At 37.0% G+C, this 18,765-nt stretch overlaps 1 protein-coding gene across 12 annotated transcripts in view; it reads right to left on the reverse strand.

Moving 5' to 3' along the window:
- Positions 1 to 18,765, reverse strand: part of lcorl (ligand dependent nuclear receptor corepressor like) — a 122,810-nt gene that overhangs the window by 14,288 nt on the left and 89,757 nt on the right. For 5 of the 12 annotated variants that reach the window (XM_033026104.1, XM_033026098.1, XM_033026141.1 and 2 more), the window contains one exon: positions 1,347 to 7,909. In XM_033026104.1, the coding sequence (XP_032881995.1) occupies positions 2,338 to 7,909 (5,572 nt within the window). In that variant the 3' untranslated portion in view covers positions 1,347 to 2,337. Of the gene's footprint in view, positions 1 to 1,346; positions 7,910 to 9,563; positions 9,664 to 16,993; positions 17,057 to 18,765 lie in introns of those variants that run through there. The other 7 variants (XM_033026122.1, XM_033026112.1, XM_033026177.1 and 4 more) reach the window with 6 other exon arrangements.

The following is an 18,765-nucleotide window of genomic DNA, read 5'->3' on the forward strand; positions in this document are numbered from 1 at the left end:
TGTGTGTGACCCCACGCAGAAGCATTTTTTTTTATCTCAGTATTATCTTACAAACTGTGAATTTTAAAAAGCTAGAATGTTCATATCTTTAGCAGACATGCATTATAGTTCTGTAGGGAGGAAAATAGCAATGATAAGATTAATCTCTAACAATAATTTTTTTGATTATTTATTAAAATTTTTAAATGTATTACTTTATGTGATGCCATCTGGTCACGTGTGCGACATTTTGGTTCACTTTCCAAAGAATGGCCCTTTTGTATTCCTTCTCAAAGGATTTTGGAAACTGAGCACAATCATAGCCATGGAAGAAGGGTCTCGACCCGAAACGTCACCTATTTCCTTCGCTCCATAGCTGTTGCCTCACCCGCTGAGTTTCTCCAGCATTTCTGTCTACCTTCGATTTTCCAGCATCTGCAGTTCCTTCTTAAACAATCATAGCCATTAGTGCATTTAGTGCCTGTGGTCAATGACAAATTCCTGACCTTTGTATATTAGACTTCTACTGTCACAGGGATGTAGAATCATCTCTAGTCTTCTTATAATGTACTGTGCATATTAAATTGTTCAAAACAATCCCTCACTTGGTATCATCACCACGCTTATCCATTGATTTTTTTATTTACTATTTGAGACTTTATACATACTACCTAATTTTGCTTAGTACTTTTAGTACACTGTACTTTTTCTGTGCAACTTGATTTGCTACTAAATCATAAACATAATATTCATCATTATGTTTCTTTCTTTCACTTTGTTCTATACATTCCTATCCAAAAGTTTCTTCCACGTCACCATCGTATCTGCATCAACCAACATCCCTGGCAGCGCATCATTCTCTACGTTAAAAAAATGCCCCGCAAATCTCTTTTACACTTTCTCCCTCTGACGTCAAAGCTATGCTCTCTGGACTTTGACATTTCAACTCTGAAGTCCATATTTCCCTTTCCTTTTAAGCCAAGTTTTTCTAATTGGCACAATTTCAATATCCCAAGGAGGTAGTGCATTACAATTTCCTTCTATCTATTCTAATGCTCTGAACAAATGGTTAATACAATTTGCTTCTCCCAGTCGTCTGGGGATGTGTGCATCCATCTTTTTGTCCATTTATGTTAGCTTTGACAATTCTCTTAAGCACCTACTCATCTTTTGAGTGAATGTTGATTCCAGCCCTGCGGAACTTTAACCTGTCTCTCTTAACGTGGCCCGTCTTGCTCTAGGCTGAGTCCTACAAAAGATATAATTTCAATAAAGTAAGGGAGAGCTGTTCATCATTTATTGGTTGTGGTGTTCTTGGGTGGGGGGGTGGTGAAGAGAGAGGGCAGTGAGATGAAGTTTTATAGTCATAATGGATAAATTGCATTTTATTTCGTTATTGGAGATGAGTACGGAATTTTACCCCATAAAAGACTGTATTTTTGGTGAGTTCAAGAGTTTAGTTGCAACCACTCTTGCTCCTTTCTCATTGTCCTATAACATTTTCTAATTAAACATCCATTTAGTAAAGGGAACACTAGATGTTTTTTTCCAATAAGCAAGACACACGTCTAAGCGAGAATGAATCATATGAATCATATTTAACTTTAAACAGACCTCAATAAAAATCACAACAAAGCAAAAACTGTTAGTAAAATCTCTATTTGTGAATATTCTTACAAATATTCAGTGCAGCATTTCCATAGCATTAACATAGCATGAAATTGTGTACAAGCAACAAGCTGCAGAACAGCTTATGAGCACTACAAAACACTTCAAAGGTTGTACCTTTTCCTGTAATTTATACTTTGTCTGATCATGACCCTCCTATCCACAGAATGCCACACGGGCACAATACACTAAGCATCCAACCTGGCTTCGTATTCGAATCACCCACCGTCAAGTGCTGCTATAGTTTAATAAACAGTTTTGTGACACTTTTATCGCTGAATTACTGTCAATGCTGTCAAAGCTAATCTAAGTAAACAACTTGTGCACAAATCATGAGACCAAAGAGGTAGCCATGCAAGTATGTGGTTATACTGTAGAGCTGTGTCCACCTGGATTACAGGATGGAAAATAATGTTCCCTGTGCTGTACAGTAGCACTCCTCATCTCCATAAACAATTTACATTTCTTTGCACATTTTGCACAGACACTTTCCATGAGCAGTGTGGTGACAAGAAGCCAACCCAGTTTTTATTGGCCTAATTTGCATATACAGGATAGAACACTATGATAATGCAGTACAATAGTAAAGTGATAAGCAATCGTATTTTTAAATTCAGTAATGTTTTTTTTAAACTAGCATTTCTTTAAGTAACATAATAGAACTCCAAAGTAATAAAACAGTCTTCACAATTAATAAAAGTATGAGAGAATGGCAGAGGAATTCAGTTTCCTATCATAATAAAACTTATTCAATAAATCAATCTTACCTATTTGGAACTGTAATTGATTACACGATAACCTTTGTTCAACCGATGATTGTCTCATCCTCTTCAGTGATGTTGAATTTGTGTTGATATCGGTTTGTCTTTTTACTTTTCCTGCATTAGCTTTCGTTATTTCGGCATTTTCCTTTTGTGAATTATTTTCATTTACTTGGTTACTGTGGGTGTCCAATGAAGGAAGGCAATTGTTGCTAACATGGCAAATCGTTGACTGCTTGCTTGCAAAATACTTAACTTTTTTATATGGTGAACAACTTAGCCCATTCTCACTATGTGTCCTTTTTGAGTGCTTTTTCTTCCCTTTTGGTTCACATGAATCATGGCATGCAAGGTTTAAGCTTTGTGTTTCAAAGGAATTAGCAGTAGGGGTATTTATTTCAGTACAAGGATCAGTATTTTCTTCAGTGCACCTCTGCAGGTTACATGTGCCTTTATTATTGGTTGAGCTATTTTTCGATAGTTTCCAGGCACCAACATTTCTTAAATGGCTCTGATCCAGGGAGTTTATCTTCCTTAAAAATACCCTGCATTCTTTAAAGTTTGCCCGTTTCCAGTTCATATTTCTGACAATATTTTCTTGTTGCCCGCCCACAACAGATTCGTCTGCTTCTGAATCTTTTGTTATAATTTCAGTTATTTTACATTCTGAGTTGTTCAATGAATTTAAATTCTGTTCATGTGCACAACCAGATAAACCAGCACTCATGTTATTTAGTGCTATAATTTTATCCTGGTTTTCATTTTCCTTTCCATTGGTCACTAACGTGGATTCTTTTGCATATGAAAAGTTGTTTATTTCAAACTCATTTTTTTGACTATTTTTGCTTTCTACAATGTTTTCCAAGTCTTGTTGGCACTGTGGAATTTCATTCAAATGCTTGCAAACCGACTTCCATTGCTTATACTGAACTCTGTGATGGTGCAACAATTTCTGGTGGTGTGATTTCCAGCAAACCCCTTTGTTATGTTCTACCAATAGTCTTTTAGGTTTATAAACTTTAAACTTTGACCTTCTGTTTGACAGATGGAAATGCCCTCTTGGCTTTAAAGGGGATTCTAGTGCAAATTTTTTAAGGTGCATTTTCAAATGTTCTGCCTGAGGGCTGGTAGCAGAATCAATTTGATTTTCTGATGCAGTAATTCCTTTAGCATTCAGAACCTCAATAGGATCACGGGCATTTTCTTTTCTCACAATGGCCAATGAATGAGTTTCTGTTGTTTGCATGAACCAGGCACGGATTTTATCCATATTGCAATGCCCCTGAAACAACATTTGGATAGGCGAAATTTGAACCTGATTCTTATTATCTGCAATCATCGCTGATTTAGTGACTCCTTTAAAATGAGTCGGATATTTTCTTTTGTCAGAAGAAACCAACAATTCTGTGGCATCAACAGGACGCCAACCACTGTTGATTTGTTCAAATCGTAAATCAAGTTCCTCTTGCAACGTTTGTTTTGAAGTGGAGGTGTGCCACCATCTGAGTGGAGATCCAGGTATAAAAACTGGATCTGCTGCCATTTCAAAACCAGAGTCAAATTCACTTTGTTCATTCTTGGTTTTCTCCTCTTTACTTTCCAATGTAACATTTGAGGTGATATTTTCAGCTGCCATTTTAAGACCCAGCTTCCTGCTTTTAGCAAGTTCATTTCCTGCTTTGTTTAACAGCAGTTTTCGAGATTTACGTACCAGGGCACAGCTTTGCGAAAATGAAGATGACTTTGGAAAGGAATGTAGGAAGTACAGAGATGGGTTTTTTATTCGACCCAAACGCCTGAGGAGCAGCATACGTTTAACTTTCTTTTCAACCGGGTTTCCTTTTGATTTGGCTTCACAATTACTTTGAATGCTCAAAGACAACTCTTTATTTAAGTTTCCGTATTTGATAGATGTATCTTCAATTTGTTTGTATGAAGGTGGGGACTCCTGTTCTAATGGAGGCAATATTCTATTAATACAGACTTTTCTTTCGCGTGGTGATACTGCATTGACAGTAACAGATATGCCTGAAATCTTCACTTTAGCAGGACGTCCAGGTTTTCTCTGTCCACCGTTGCACGTTTTAACTGGTGGAGGCTTGCTATTTGGACAAACGGCATTGCCAGTGGTATGAAATGAAGCAGGTTTATCCTTTATGGGCCTCACTAAATCATATCTGTATTCACATTCCATCACTGATGATGCAGAAATATCAGCTTTGCCTTCAAATTCCTCTATAGAGGAATTCTGCACAATTTCATTACTCTGCATTATTTGCTTATCACATTTTTGCTTTAAGTTACTTTCATTAACATTTCTTAGGTGATTATTAGTTAAAGCCTTATCATTCTCAGATACAAATCTTTTGAATCTTCTTGATCTTCCATAGACAACAGTAATTTTAATATTACGGCTACCATCTGCGGCAGGAGGATTGCGTTTCTTCGTATTTGCATCATCAGGCTTATTCTCAACAGGTTCTGGTAATTCCACTTTGGGCTTTGGTGGTCTGCCCTTGGGCCTCTTAACTTGCTTTTCTACTGGTGGGCCTAATTTTTTAGGTCGTCCAGGTTTTCTTTTTAGAATGGATTCAGTCGCTTCTTCTGAAGCCAAAGTTATTTCTACCATCTGACTGGTTTCACTATCTGCATAACACAGAGAACTATTACACTTGGATGTATCTACATTGCAATTTCCATCCTCACAGATTTTAGCAGAACTTTCTGAACAACTGTCCATACATTCTGTTGCATTACCATTGTTAGAAGCAGACGGATTTTCAAAATGTTCTGTTGTATTAACATTTTCAAAAACAGGTGAATTTTGGATATATTCCATTGTTTTATCATTTTCACAAGCAGATGGATTTTGGAAATACTCTATAACATTATCATTTTCGAAACCAGTTGAATTGCTTACCTCCTGTTCTTTAAGGTAAATTTCTTCAGGATGAACTTGTGAAATAGGATTATTTGTGTCAAGCTTAGAAGAGGTCACAGACGTCAGTGTATATTTAATTCCTTTATCACTGCTTATCTCAGACAGGAACATAAGCTTTATGGGACTGTTGTAATAAACAGAACAATGTTTACTCATGTCTGCCTGATTTATGGAATCAGTATTTTCATGAACCAAGCAATCACAAATTGCATGATGTAGACACCTTTGCTGCAGCTGAGGATTTACACCCAGACAACCACTTGCCAAGAATGAACTGGAATTAAGTATTGCACCAGAATCAGGGTCACTAGAAAATAAGTTATTCACTGCATTCTCCAATGTTTCCCATTTGGCAACAAGTTTTGAGTTTTCATTGTTACAAATATCAGAGTCATTTTGTTCCATGGAACAAGCACCTTGCAACGAGTCAGCATTTAACTCTGTAGGTGTCATTTTGTTTCCGTCATTGTATTGGTCCACAAGTTCATTTGTTTTATGTGACACATGAACTATTATGTCAGGTGAATTATGCTCTCTTGCATGTTCTTCAATGCCTAATAAGTCATCAGTACTTTCACTGTTACTATTTATACCATTCAGTTGCTCACACTGAGCAGAAGCGGTTGACTCTAAACTGTCAGCAACTTCATATACAATTACAGTCTCCTCTTCTTCACTATGGAGTTTTAACCCCACGGAATTGTTGTGGTCAGGCATTTCACAAGCATTACTCTCACAATCTGTTGCAGATTTTGTTGCCTTCATAGGTTTTCGTTGGAAATTTTCTGGAAAACAGGCAGCATAAAACATTTTCCTAGGTTCAGTAATATACATAGAGTATCTTTCTGGAGGCAGAATTTTTCGTTTTGCCCTTCCAATGTTAGATCTATAATCCATTTTGGCAGAATCTTGTAAACACAAAGGAAATTCCTTAGAGTCATAATCAGGCATTTTGGTATTCACACTTGGAATCGCCATTCTCATTTCATCCAGCCCAGGAAAGTATAACAGATCTGAGTTTGAACTTATTTTGGAATTAGCACAATCGGTCACATCTCTGGTTTCATGAACAACAAATTGTAAAGGTGGAGTTAAGTCACTAAATTCATCTTCACACTGGTCAGGCAAATGGGTAGGATGCAAAACAATGTTGTCAACTTTCTGAAAATCTTTATTGAATCGTAAAGATTCTTTTTCCTGTGAAGTTTCTCTAGTGTAATGGTCCATAAGTGTAGATTCCTTCTCCGGTGAACTTTTATCTTTATTACTGCTCTTTGCCAACTTCCTTCCAAACTTTTCAAAAGTTGTTTCTGTATTTAAAAATAGCTGATCAAGATTTGCAAGGTCCCTTTTTATTTGTACCGTCTGACGTCGAAATGACAGTGAATCTGGAGAATTGTGCAGGGCAATTAAGGTCTCCTGCCGCTTCCGAAAACGTGTTTGAATGATTGGGTTTTCCCAATTTTTCTCATGTTGCTTAAGTAATTCCATTAGGCTACAATCACTGACTTTTGCTTTGTGCGATAAGGTGGATGTGATTTCTCTCAATTTAAGACTGTCATTATTTTCTTGACAAGAATCATCATAGGAAAGGTTTGGCAAAACCTGGCCTTCATCTGATGTTTCGATTGATTTTAATTTTTCATTTATCCGCTCCATAACCTCCTGAAATGAAGCAGAGTGTTCACCTTTTTCCAAATCATTCTCAGAATCTGATGACCTACTATTTTTATTACTGACTACTTCAAATTCATAGAGTTTTGGTTGAAGTATATTTGAAGACTTTGGTCTGATGTTGGTTTGGCTTGAGACCCCTGGGCTGCAACATTCTTCCTCTTCTGGTGAAAGAGAGGGAGGCTGAGTGACGATAAGTTCAATATTTTGGGCATCTAAGGTGGAAATGACTTTGTTCATTCCATCTACTTCAAAACCGTCAGTTCCTACTGGTGATAAAGGTGGAGGGGAAGGACTTCGTGGTCGACTGTAATCTTTGATGCCATTTGTCAGGGTAGGAGATTCTGCTGCTGTTGTCTTGGAAATCTCTTCAACTGAAAATTGACTGCAAGCATGCACAGTAGCTCCTCTGCCACAAATGCCTCCAGCAAAATGTTTATAAGATCTGCAAACTTGGTATAGATTGATCTTATTACACTCTTTACAAACTCCATTACTTATTATTGTAAAGCATTCAAGTCTGCTGTTTTTACATGATGAACAATGTATATCTTTCAGACAACTCTGATGAGGAACTGATCTTACAGTTCGCATGGAGCAATTTTCACACCAATGGAATCTATTACAATCATACAATTCCTCATTATGTTTATTTTCACTGAAATTAAATGGGGAATTTTGATGCTGCGACTGTGTTTGTTCTTGGCGTTGTACATTGAAAGCACCTTTTTCGTGCATTAAACACTTCAGCATTGATGTAAGAAGTTTCTGATGAACATGGCATAAAGTAGACAAAATTTCATTCAATGTTGTTACTTTGTAGTTTATACAACCAGTTTTGTTGGTAGAGTTGAATATTCTTCCTGCATCAGCCTTCAGGCCATTACTGTAAAAATAAAATGAATATAAATAAAACAGCATTACATATTTTTCTAAAAAGCAATAATCCAGTAAGTTAATTGCTAATAATTCATTGTTTATATGTATCACTCTAAAATTGATGTATGAAGATTCAACTGTTCAACATTTCCTTGAAGTAGATATTTATTTATAAAGCTGGATATTTTTGACATAGAATACTATGCCAACATATTCAGACCTACACAAGCAAACATTGCAAAAATGACAAAAACAAAATAAAGGTTATATTTATTTTGTTTTAACGACAATTTCTACTTATAATTAGATATAAAAACGTTGTAATGCGCAGGTAAATAGAAGAGAAGAGAACAAAACTGAAAATAAACATCAGAAAATGTCAATGTGGTTAGGCAGAGTTATTTAGAAAGATCTACAAACGTTATCTTCAAGATTTTCATTCTAATTTGAGTGGTCATATATCTTTTGTACATTTAAATAGTCTGTTTTAGAGGAATAAACAGTAGCCCAATGTGTTTTCTGGCATATTAGCGTCAAGCTCAATTACTATATGTGAAATTAAGTTAACATCATCAGTTTACACTGAACAAAATAAATCTACCTAATTAAATTATTTCCAAGTTGACAACATTATTATGAGGGGCTCTAAACCAAGTTTTTCAATTTAATTGAGATTATTGTAAAAATGACATATATGAAAAAGTGGAATCACAAATGGAACTTTTACTCATTTATTAATCAAAACAGACCTTAATTTTCTTCTTGGACCATATTAAATAAACAATAAATATCCAGCCTCAGAAATGTTCTTTAAACAGATATTGGATAGCAGTATCTGAATGTAGTGAGAAACACTTATTGTGTGAAAAGCACCCATACTAAACAGTTATATAACAATGTCTGGGACTAGTAACAGTTAAATTTTATATTCTGGATAGGTGGTAATTGTTTCAAACAATTTAAAAAATATATACATCCACTGATTAAGCCATCAGCAAGCAATATTGCTCTAATGGCTAACATATTAGTTTTAAGATACATTATTTTAAAATTATACTTTTAAGATGATCAGTTACATTTGCTGGGCAACCAAATATTTTTTTAAATAACTACTCAGCATTAAAAGCGAACTCGTTTTGGTGTAACGTGTAACAATGCTGAATAAAATGAATGAGATACTGAAAATGTACCTCAACACTTCATAAGATCTTAAGTGATAGGAGCAGAATTAGGCCCTTGGGCCCATCAAGTCTAATCCACCATTCAATCTTGGCTGATTTATATCTACCTCCTAAACCCATTCTCCTGTCTTTTCCCCATAACCTCCGACACTTAAACTAGTATTGCCTTCCTATCCTGTCACTTACACTATATTCTATAATTTTATTTCAGAATTTACGCTAATGCATTTTGAACTCATGAGTAGTGATGAATAATAAAGCCATTATAAATAAAATTAAGAAATTTCAATTAGTGTCCTTAGATATCTTTCTTATATCACCCACTGTCTGTTTATTACTGTATAAAAAGTAATGCACCTACATGCAAACTGAGGAATATTTGTGCTGAATTCTGAGTTAAATAAAAGCTATTGGTGGTAGTTCATTGAAAAATAGGTTAGAACAACTGTCTGTGCCAAAGGATTGCAACAATTCACTAACCTAATCTTCCAAGAACTTGGCCAAAAATAGAGGCAAGTTGATCTAGAGTGGAGCTATGGCAAGGTTTGTTACTAAGTTGAAGCTGTGGTAGTGTAGATTCCTGCAAATAAGATAATGAAATCAAAAATACTTATTGAATTTGCTGTAACGCATGGCTGGAAAAGCTAAAAAATAAATCACTTCAATTATAAATTCATAATCCTTGGTAATCTTCATTATATCTTGTGTGTAGATTTTTTTGAATGCAGGAATTTGACTAATAGGAATGAACCTTCACAAAATTCCTGGTGGAAATATTTTTGCCTTAAAATTTACCGAGAAAAGGCATTTAAAAGAAATTTAACATTATCTTGCATTTTTTAAAAATAATTGGTTTACATCCTCAGTGAGTTATAAAAGCTATGGTTAATGGCAGGCATTTGTTATGACACAATTCTTGGGAAAATGTACAGAATACTTATATTTATACTTTACAATGTGAAAGTCCTTTAATAAAGTCAGATACTTCCATAATATTTCACAACCAGATGGCATTGAGACAGACATAATCAATCCCAAACTTATGTATTAATATATATTTCTACAGCGAATGTCAGAAGAACAAATACACTAGTCCCTGTAAACATTTTCAACTGATATACGATCAGAAGTGTGGCATGACATTTTTTAAATTCTGTTTATCTCACCACATCCACATCATCCTACTTGAATGGCATCATAGAAAAATGCAGCAGAATCACTCGAGTCTGTTCAGAATTGAAGTGGGACTTGCTTAAGTACACCTGACCCACACACTAAAAAGTGAGCAGTACACCTCCTCTGCAATTCGCTAAATTTATTAATCACTCAGTAAAATCAACATGTATATTATATTGCGTTATACAGTAACCATTTCATGGTTGAAAGGAAATCTAAACCCATTGCTGCTTTTTATTTGTATGACTGACTTGGCAAATGAAATTCCACATATGTTGCAAAACATACTTAGCTAATAAAATATTATTGTATTGCATAAGCGAGTTCGGTATTCCGAAAAACGCAAGGAATCATGGGATTTGTCAAATTTGTGTGTGCCATCCCGGTCCGGGGGCAGCCGGAGAGACCCTGGATAGATGGGACACCGGCCCAGACTTACAGCCAACGCGGAGAAGAAGCGCTAACTCCAGATCAACTCTGCCTGTCCCGCCAGGTTAACAGACATCCTTGACTGACGGGACACCGTCCGGGAGCAGTGGCGGCCCAGGCTTACAGCCAGCGCGGAGAAGAAGTGCTAATTCCACTGCTCCGGGCCGGTGTCCCGTCAGTCCAGGGTCACCCCGGACATTTCTGGCCACCCTCGGACAGGGATGGGACCCTCGGGAGGGGACTGGGATGGTCCAGTAGCAATTCAACAGCGCTTGCAGCGCCGGAAACCCGGGTTCGATCCTGACTACGGATGAAACGCAGGTCTGTTTCCATGTAGCAGCACAGTTGCCGAGAATGTTTATTATGAGTGACATGACCTGGGCATGCGCAGTCGGAATACCCGAGCTCTCTTATTGAACTAGTATATATTGCGTACAGTTTTGGTCTCCTAATCTGAGGAAGGACATTCTTGCCATAGAGGGAGTACAGAGAAGGTTCACCAGACTGATTACTGGGATGTTAGGACTTTCATATGAAGAAAGACTGGATAGACTCAGCTTGTACTTGCTAGAATTTAGAAGATTGAGGGGGGATCTTATAGAAACTAACAAAATTCTTAAGGGGTTGGACAGGCTAGATTCAGGAAGATTGTTCCCGATGTTGGGGGAAGTCCAGAACAAGGGGTCACAGTTTAAGGATAAAGGGGAAATCTTTTAGGACTGAGATGAGAAAAACATTTTTTACACAGAGAGTGGTGAATCTCTGGAATTCTCTGCCACAGAATGAAGTTGAGGCCAGTTCATTGGCTATATTTAAGAGGTAGTTAGATGTGGCCCTTGTGGCTAAAGGGATCAGGGGGTATGAAGAGAAATCAGGTACAGGATACTGAGTTGGATGATCAGCCATGATCATATTGAATGGCTGTGCAGGCTCGAAGGGCCGAATGGCTATACACCTATTTTCTATGTATACACAGTGCGCTCCATAATGTTTGGGACAAAGACCCATCATTTATTTGTTTGTCTCTGTACTCCACAATTTGATATTTGTAATAGAAAAAAAATCACATGTGGTTAAAGTGCACATTGTCAGATTTTAATAAAGGCCATTTTTATACATTTTGGATTTACCATGTAGAAATCACAGCTGTGTTTATACATAGTCCCCCCCATTTCAGGGCACCATAATGTTTGGGATACAGCAATGTCATGTAAATGAAGGTAATCATGTTTAGTATTTTGTTGCATATTCTTTGCATGCAATGAATGCTTGAAGTCTGTGATTCATGGACATCACCAGTTGCTGGGTATCTTCTCTGGTGATGCTCTGCCAGGCTTGTATTGCAGCCACCTTTAGCTTATGCTTGTTTTGGGGGCTAGTCCCCTTCAGTTTTCTCTTCAGCATATAAAAGGCATGCTCAATTCGGTTCAATTGGGTGATTGACTTGACCACTCAAGAATTTACCATTTTTTAAGCTTTGAAAAACTCCTTTGTTGCTTTAGCAGTATGTTTGGGATCATTGTCTTGCTGTAGAATGAACAGCCGGCCAATGAGTTTTGAGGCATTTGTTTGATCTTGAGCAGATAGGATATGTCTATACACTTCAGAATTCATTATGCTACTTATTGCTACATCAGCAATTGTATCATCAATGAAGATAAGTGAGCCAGTTCCTTCAGCAGCCATACATGCCCAGGCCATAACACCCACACCACCGTGTTTTACAGATGAGGTGGTATGCTTTGTATCTTAGGCAGTTCATTCTCTCCTCCATACTTTGCTCTTGCCATCACTTTGATATAAATTAATCTTCATCTCATCTGTCCACCTTTTCCCGGAACTGTAGTTGCTCTTTTAAGTACTTCTTGGCAAACTGTAACCTGGCCATCCTATTTTTGCGGCTAACCAGTGGTTTGTATATTGCAGTTTTGCCTCTGTATTTCTGTTCATGAAGTCTTCTGCAGACAGTGGTCATTGACAAATCCACACCTGACCCCTGAAGTGTTTCTGATCAGTCGGACAGGTGTTTGGGGATTTTTATTTATTATAGAGAGAATTCTTCTGTCATCAGCTGTGGAGGTCTTCCTTGGCCTGCCAGTCCCTTTGCGATTAGTAAGCTCGCCAGTGCACTCTTTCTTCATAGTTCCAAACAGTTGATTTTGGTAAGCCTAAGGTTTGGCTGATGTCTCCAACAGTTTTATTATTGATTCTCAGTCTCATAATGGCTTCTTTGACTTTCATTGGCACAACTTTGTCCTCATGTTGATAAACAGCAATAAAAGTTTCCAAAGGTGATCGACAGACTGGAGGAAAGACTAGGTGCTGAGAGCTCTCTTATACCTGCATTAAGGAGGCAATTAAACACACCTGAGCAATTACAAACACCTGTGAAGCCATGTGTCCCAAACATCATAGAGCCCTGAAATGGGGGGGAACTATGTATAAACAATCCAATAATTTCTGCATGGAAAAATCAAAATGTATAAAAATGGACAATGTGCACTTTAACCGCATGTGATTTTTTTCTATTACAAATCTCAAATTATGGTGTACAGAGGCAAATAACTAAATGATGGGTCTTTGTCCCAAACATTATGGAGGGTACTGTGGATAAGGCACAAAGTGCTGGAGTAACTGCTGGTCAGACAGCATCTTTGAGAGCATGGATGGGTGACGTTTTGGGTAAGGGGCCCTTTCTTCGGACTGACTTTCAGACTGACTGGAGGGAGGGGTGGTGGGGGAGGAGAAGCTGGAAGAGAGATCTCAGGTTTCTTCCCTCATTACAATCAGTCTGAAGAAAGATCTTGATCCAAATCGTCACCTATCCATATTCTCAAAGATGCTAACTAACCCACTGAGTCCTTTTGTGCAAACCAGTATCCGCAGTTCCTTGTTTCTAGGATATACAGAGGCAAGTTAATCAGCAATTTTCCCATCAGGCAAAAGGTATAGAAGTGTGAAAATGCACACCACCAGATTTGGGGACAATTTCCCCCCAACTCTTATCAGGCAACTGAATCATCCGACCACAACCAGAGCGCAGTGCTGAACTACGATCTACCTCTTTGATGACCCTCGGACTAACCTTGATTGGACTTTGCTGTTTTTTTACCTTGACTAAACGTTATTCCCTTATCATATATCTCCACTGTAAATAGTAGACTGTAATCATGTATTGTCTTTCTGCTGATTGGTGAGCATGCAACAGAAGCTTTTCACTGTACCTCGGTACACGTGACAATAAACTATGAACATAACTCTTCTAAAATCCTACATTACATGTGATTCCCTTTTCTATTTTGTTAATATTGGTACCATACTACCCACTATCATTACAGCTCGCCTCCGGCGTCAAATAACAAAAATAGCCTTTCATGATTCATTGCTGTGGTACATTTGAAAACAAAGATTAAGTTAGCTTATTATGTCAGTGAAACAACTGTAAAAACATATAATTAAAACATATCTTTCAACCCGATTAGTAAATTTATGGATTTATATGAAAGAACATGGCTGATTTTATGTCATTTCACGGTTTGAGATGCTGAAATTGCTGTAAAAGACTCATCCAAAATTCATTAGTTCAATGCCGACTTCAAGGTGAAGGTGAAACTTTTCCGATTGCTCTTGACCTCATCAAAAAACAATTGAACATTTAGTTTAGCTCATAGCACTTTATCATTGTAACTCAACAGCCTATGAAGTGCTTCAGGTTAGATTGACTAAGTGTTCCTTCTGATAACCAGTATGCATAAGGTATAGACACAAGGAACTGCAGGTGCTGGTTTACCAAAAGATACAAAGTATAGGAGTAACTCAGCACTTCAGAGACTGAAGTCGGGTCCCAATCTGAAACGCTGCCTATCCATGTTCTCCAGAGATGTTGCCCGACCCACTGTTACTCCAACATATTGTGTCATTTATGCACAAGGTGAGTGTGCATTCACGTAAAACACCAAGCTGCAAGTAATGATTAAAAATTACTCCCAGTTTTTCTTTATAAATTAAAATCTTTGTTTAAACGCATTGAACTGAACTTATTTGCATTGCAATTGGACGGCAGAGCTGATATTTCATCTTAAAGTTATAACTTTATTATCCTCCCTGCACTCATAATGCCAGTAATGCTGGACATATCCTGCATTTTAGCAACCACATTTTACCTATATTTTTCTTTAGTTGCTGCCATTTGACTTCATTCATCACATCAACTTTACAAATTCATGTTGAAGGGATGTGATTGTTGATAACACTATTTTACAATTAGTATTTTCAATTTAACCTAACGATGCCATGCTAACTATCAACCGCCCGTTTATACTAATCCTACATAAATCTTACCTTGTTCTCCTCCCTACATTTTCATCAGCTCTCCCTAGATTCTACCATTCACCTATACACTAGGGACAATATCCAGTAGTCAGATAACTATTTCCAATCATTCCAAAACAAACCACACATCCTTAGGATGTGAGGAAAAATCAGGGCACCTCAAGGAAACTCACAAGGTCACAGGAAGAATGTTATAAACTCCATACAAAAGTCAGGATTGACTGTGAGGAAATAGTTTTGATGAGTAATATATAAATGTTCTTATACTGGAAGGAAACCTAATTTTACCTAATTTTATTGTGTAACCTGAAAATAATTGATAAGTATGTGCTGGCTTCATGTGGGATTCTAGACAGAAGTGCACTTAATTTGATGATGCCATCACACTTTAGTACCTCCCTTATGTCATTCGAATAGCCTCGAACGTAAAACATGCGTTAATCAGTACAAGCAACTTGCACCCAGAGAAATGCCCAAAATGCCTCAGTATATTTCTCTGAATCTCTTCTTGTTGCTGCTGAGGGATTATGCCAAGTTTACAAATTCCAAAACATATTAACAAGCTGAGGTTTCCACTCATTTAAATCATTGTTATCAGATGAATCAGTTAAATTTTAGTAGGACATTCAACAAAAATACATTTTTAGAGGACACTCAATTTTGAGAAAGGGGGATCATTCAAGTCTTATGAGCAGAGGTTCATTCAAATAATTGAACTGATGTAAAAGATCAAGGTGATTTGGGTATATTGCAGCTGCGTTTTACGTTGGGCATTTAAGGTAAGAAACCTAGCTAATGGTATATCCAGATGTAAATATAGAGGAAATCATTTTGCCAAGAACTTATCAACACCAACATCCAAATAATGTCCTTAAATTTTACCTTTCCACTTTAAATCCAGTTAAGATTACAGATCTCTACAGTAACCAATTCTAATCACTTGGGACATTCTGTATTATGCATCATGTTGTTTGAACAACATTAACTCAATTATGAACATCTTCATCTATTCCTTATTAATGACAATAATTTCTCCTGCTTTCATGTATCAAGAACTAGATTCACAGGTACCGTGGAGGCCTGGTGATTTCCTTTTTTAACCATATCTCATCTAGAAATATGTCCCAGAGCATCATATTTTATTAGCAAGGTTTACTTTAATTTAGTTTGGTTTAGATTTGAGACACAGTGTGGAAACAGGCCCATTTCCCATTTCTTTCACCTCTTTCATTTTCCATTGCAGTTTGCTTTTTAGTTCTTACCTTCTATCCATTAGTCACTACGTTTGTCAGTTTATTTTCTACTTACTTCCCACCCCTTTGTTTATTTCAGTCCTATTAAGGCAGCAAATTATTTTCATTTTCCACTGCATATACATGTAAAACACAAAGCTCTTTTTTTCAATACTAAACCTCACTGACCTATCAATAGGTCAGGGTTACCATTCATGACAGTATCGAGAAAAGGTTCCATCACCCTGAAATGAGTGAATCTTTGGAATTGTATACTAAAGACGGCAGTGGAGGTTCAATCACTTAGTATATTCAGACAGAGATTAATACAATTTTAGATATGAAGGGAATCAAAGGATAAAGGATAAGTGAAGAAAAATTGTGCAGAGGTATAGGTCAGCCATGATCTTATTGAATAGCAGAGCAGGTACAAGGAGCTGAATAGCTTATGTATACTTTTATTTTTTGATGTTCGATTTGATAGTTCCAATATTTTATTTCATTATTTTCTTCATTATTAAATAATTAAAATTTATACCATCACAAAAAATTTGAAATTGAGGATATTTTAATCTGAATATTCAGGCCAGACCTAATGAAATAAAGTGATCACTAGAGTGATTATGCCTCTGCATGAATATATTCCAAAACAATTTACAATTTATCCTTTAGCATGCATGCTACTCCAACTTGAGAAAATATAAAGATGTATCTGAAAGCAAAGCTGTCTTTAGTTCTTACCGCAAAGTGTCTGTCTCCTAATCAGGGATGCATCTTCTCAGCAATTCCCTTGCCACCCCGCTGCTGAAAGCAATGAAACAATGCAGGGTTGGGGAAAGGGTAGTGATGGAATAAGGAAGGGAAAGGAGCAAGAAGAGAACAGGGGAAAAGAGAAGAATATCAGGAACAAAGGTGAATGTTAATTTTGTTTTGCCACCCAATCTCATACTAAATGATGTTTTCTTGATCAGGAGACGAGGTACTGTTAGGAAGCACGTTTTTTTTTTCATTTTGCACCGGACATTCTATAGTCCAGTTACATTTAGGAAAAAAGGAAGATTCTAGCTATTCTAAAAAAATATCTGGAATACCAAAAATACAGATAGGCACATGCAAAAGGAAATAGGTCTAACATACACACATTGACAGGGTCTAATTGAGTAACTAGAAAACAGAATCATGGAATGACATGACATAGGATACCATTTGAGCTATTGTGACTGTGCTGGATCTTGAATGAACTATCCAATTGGTCCCACGTCCCTGTTCTCTCTCCACAACATTAAAATGTGTCCCTTTTCAAATATTTACCTAATTTTATTATTACTGCATTTATTTACAGCATTCTTTTAGATACTGGATTGCAGATAACAGGTTGTCCAGTAAATAATGTTTCCTCATGTAGCATCTGATTTGTTTGCCAATTACCTTAAACATGAATCTTCTGGTGATTTTGAACACCACACTCAAATCCCCTCTAAATCTTCTCCACTGTAAGGAGAAAAAAACTCAGCTTACATGAATCTTCCATGTAACTTTAGTCCCTCAATCATTGCAAATCTACTCTACACTTCTGTGTCTATGACATCCTTCTTGAAGTGTAATACCATGAGGTTTATATTTTAACCAGGGCATAAATGAATTTATCTTTGCTTCCTTTTTATTCTCCATACCTCTATTCATAAAATCAAGGTCCTATATATTTTTTTGATGGTCCCATCTTCAGAGATCCACAACTCCTGCAGCCTCTTTAAAATTGTTCTACTTACTTCATAATGACCCTTATTCTTTTTTTAATCAAAATGAACCACTTCCAACTTCTCTGCATTACATTTCATCATTCCTGCTATATTCACTAGGTCTGTTAAAATCATATTTATAGCTTAATAATTTTACAGGTTTCAAAACACCTGCAAAATTTAAAATGATGTGGACCAAAACCAAAGCAGCACAAAGATCAATGGTCCCGATACTGAGGTGTTGAGTATAGGAGCAAAAAGGTCCTTCTGCAGTTGTACAGAGTCCTAGTGAGACCACACCTGGAGTATTGTGTGCAGTTTTGGTCCCCTAATTTGAGGAAGAGCATTCTTGCTATTGAGGGAGTGCAGCGTAGGTTCACAAGGTTAATTCCAGGGATGGCGGGACAGTTATATGCTGAGAGAATGGAGCGGCTGGGCTTGTATACTCTGGAATTTAGAAGGATGAGAGGGTATCTTATTGAAACATATAAGATTTATTAAGGGTTTGGACACACTAGAGGTAGAAAACATGTTCCCGATGTTGGGGGGAGTCCAGAACCAGGGGCCACAGTTTAAGAATAAGGGGTAAGCCATTTAGAATAGATGAGTAAACGCTTTTTCACACAGTTGTGAGTCTGTGGAATTCTCTGCCTCAGAGGGCGGTGGAGGCCGGTTCTCTGGATACTTTCAAGAGAGCTTGATAGGGCTCTTAAAGATAGCGGAGTTACGGGATATGGGAAGAAGGCAGGAACGGGGTACTGATTGTGGATGATC

Source organism: Amblyraja radiata, chromosome 1 (genome assembly GCF_010909765.2).
Source record: "Amblyraja radiata isolate CabotCenter1 chromosome 1, sAmbRad1.1.pri, whole genome shotgun sequence".
NCBI lineage: Eukaryota > Metazoa > Chordata > Chondrichthyes > Rajiformes > Rajidae > Amblyraja > Amblyraja radiata.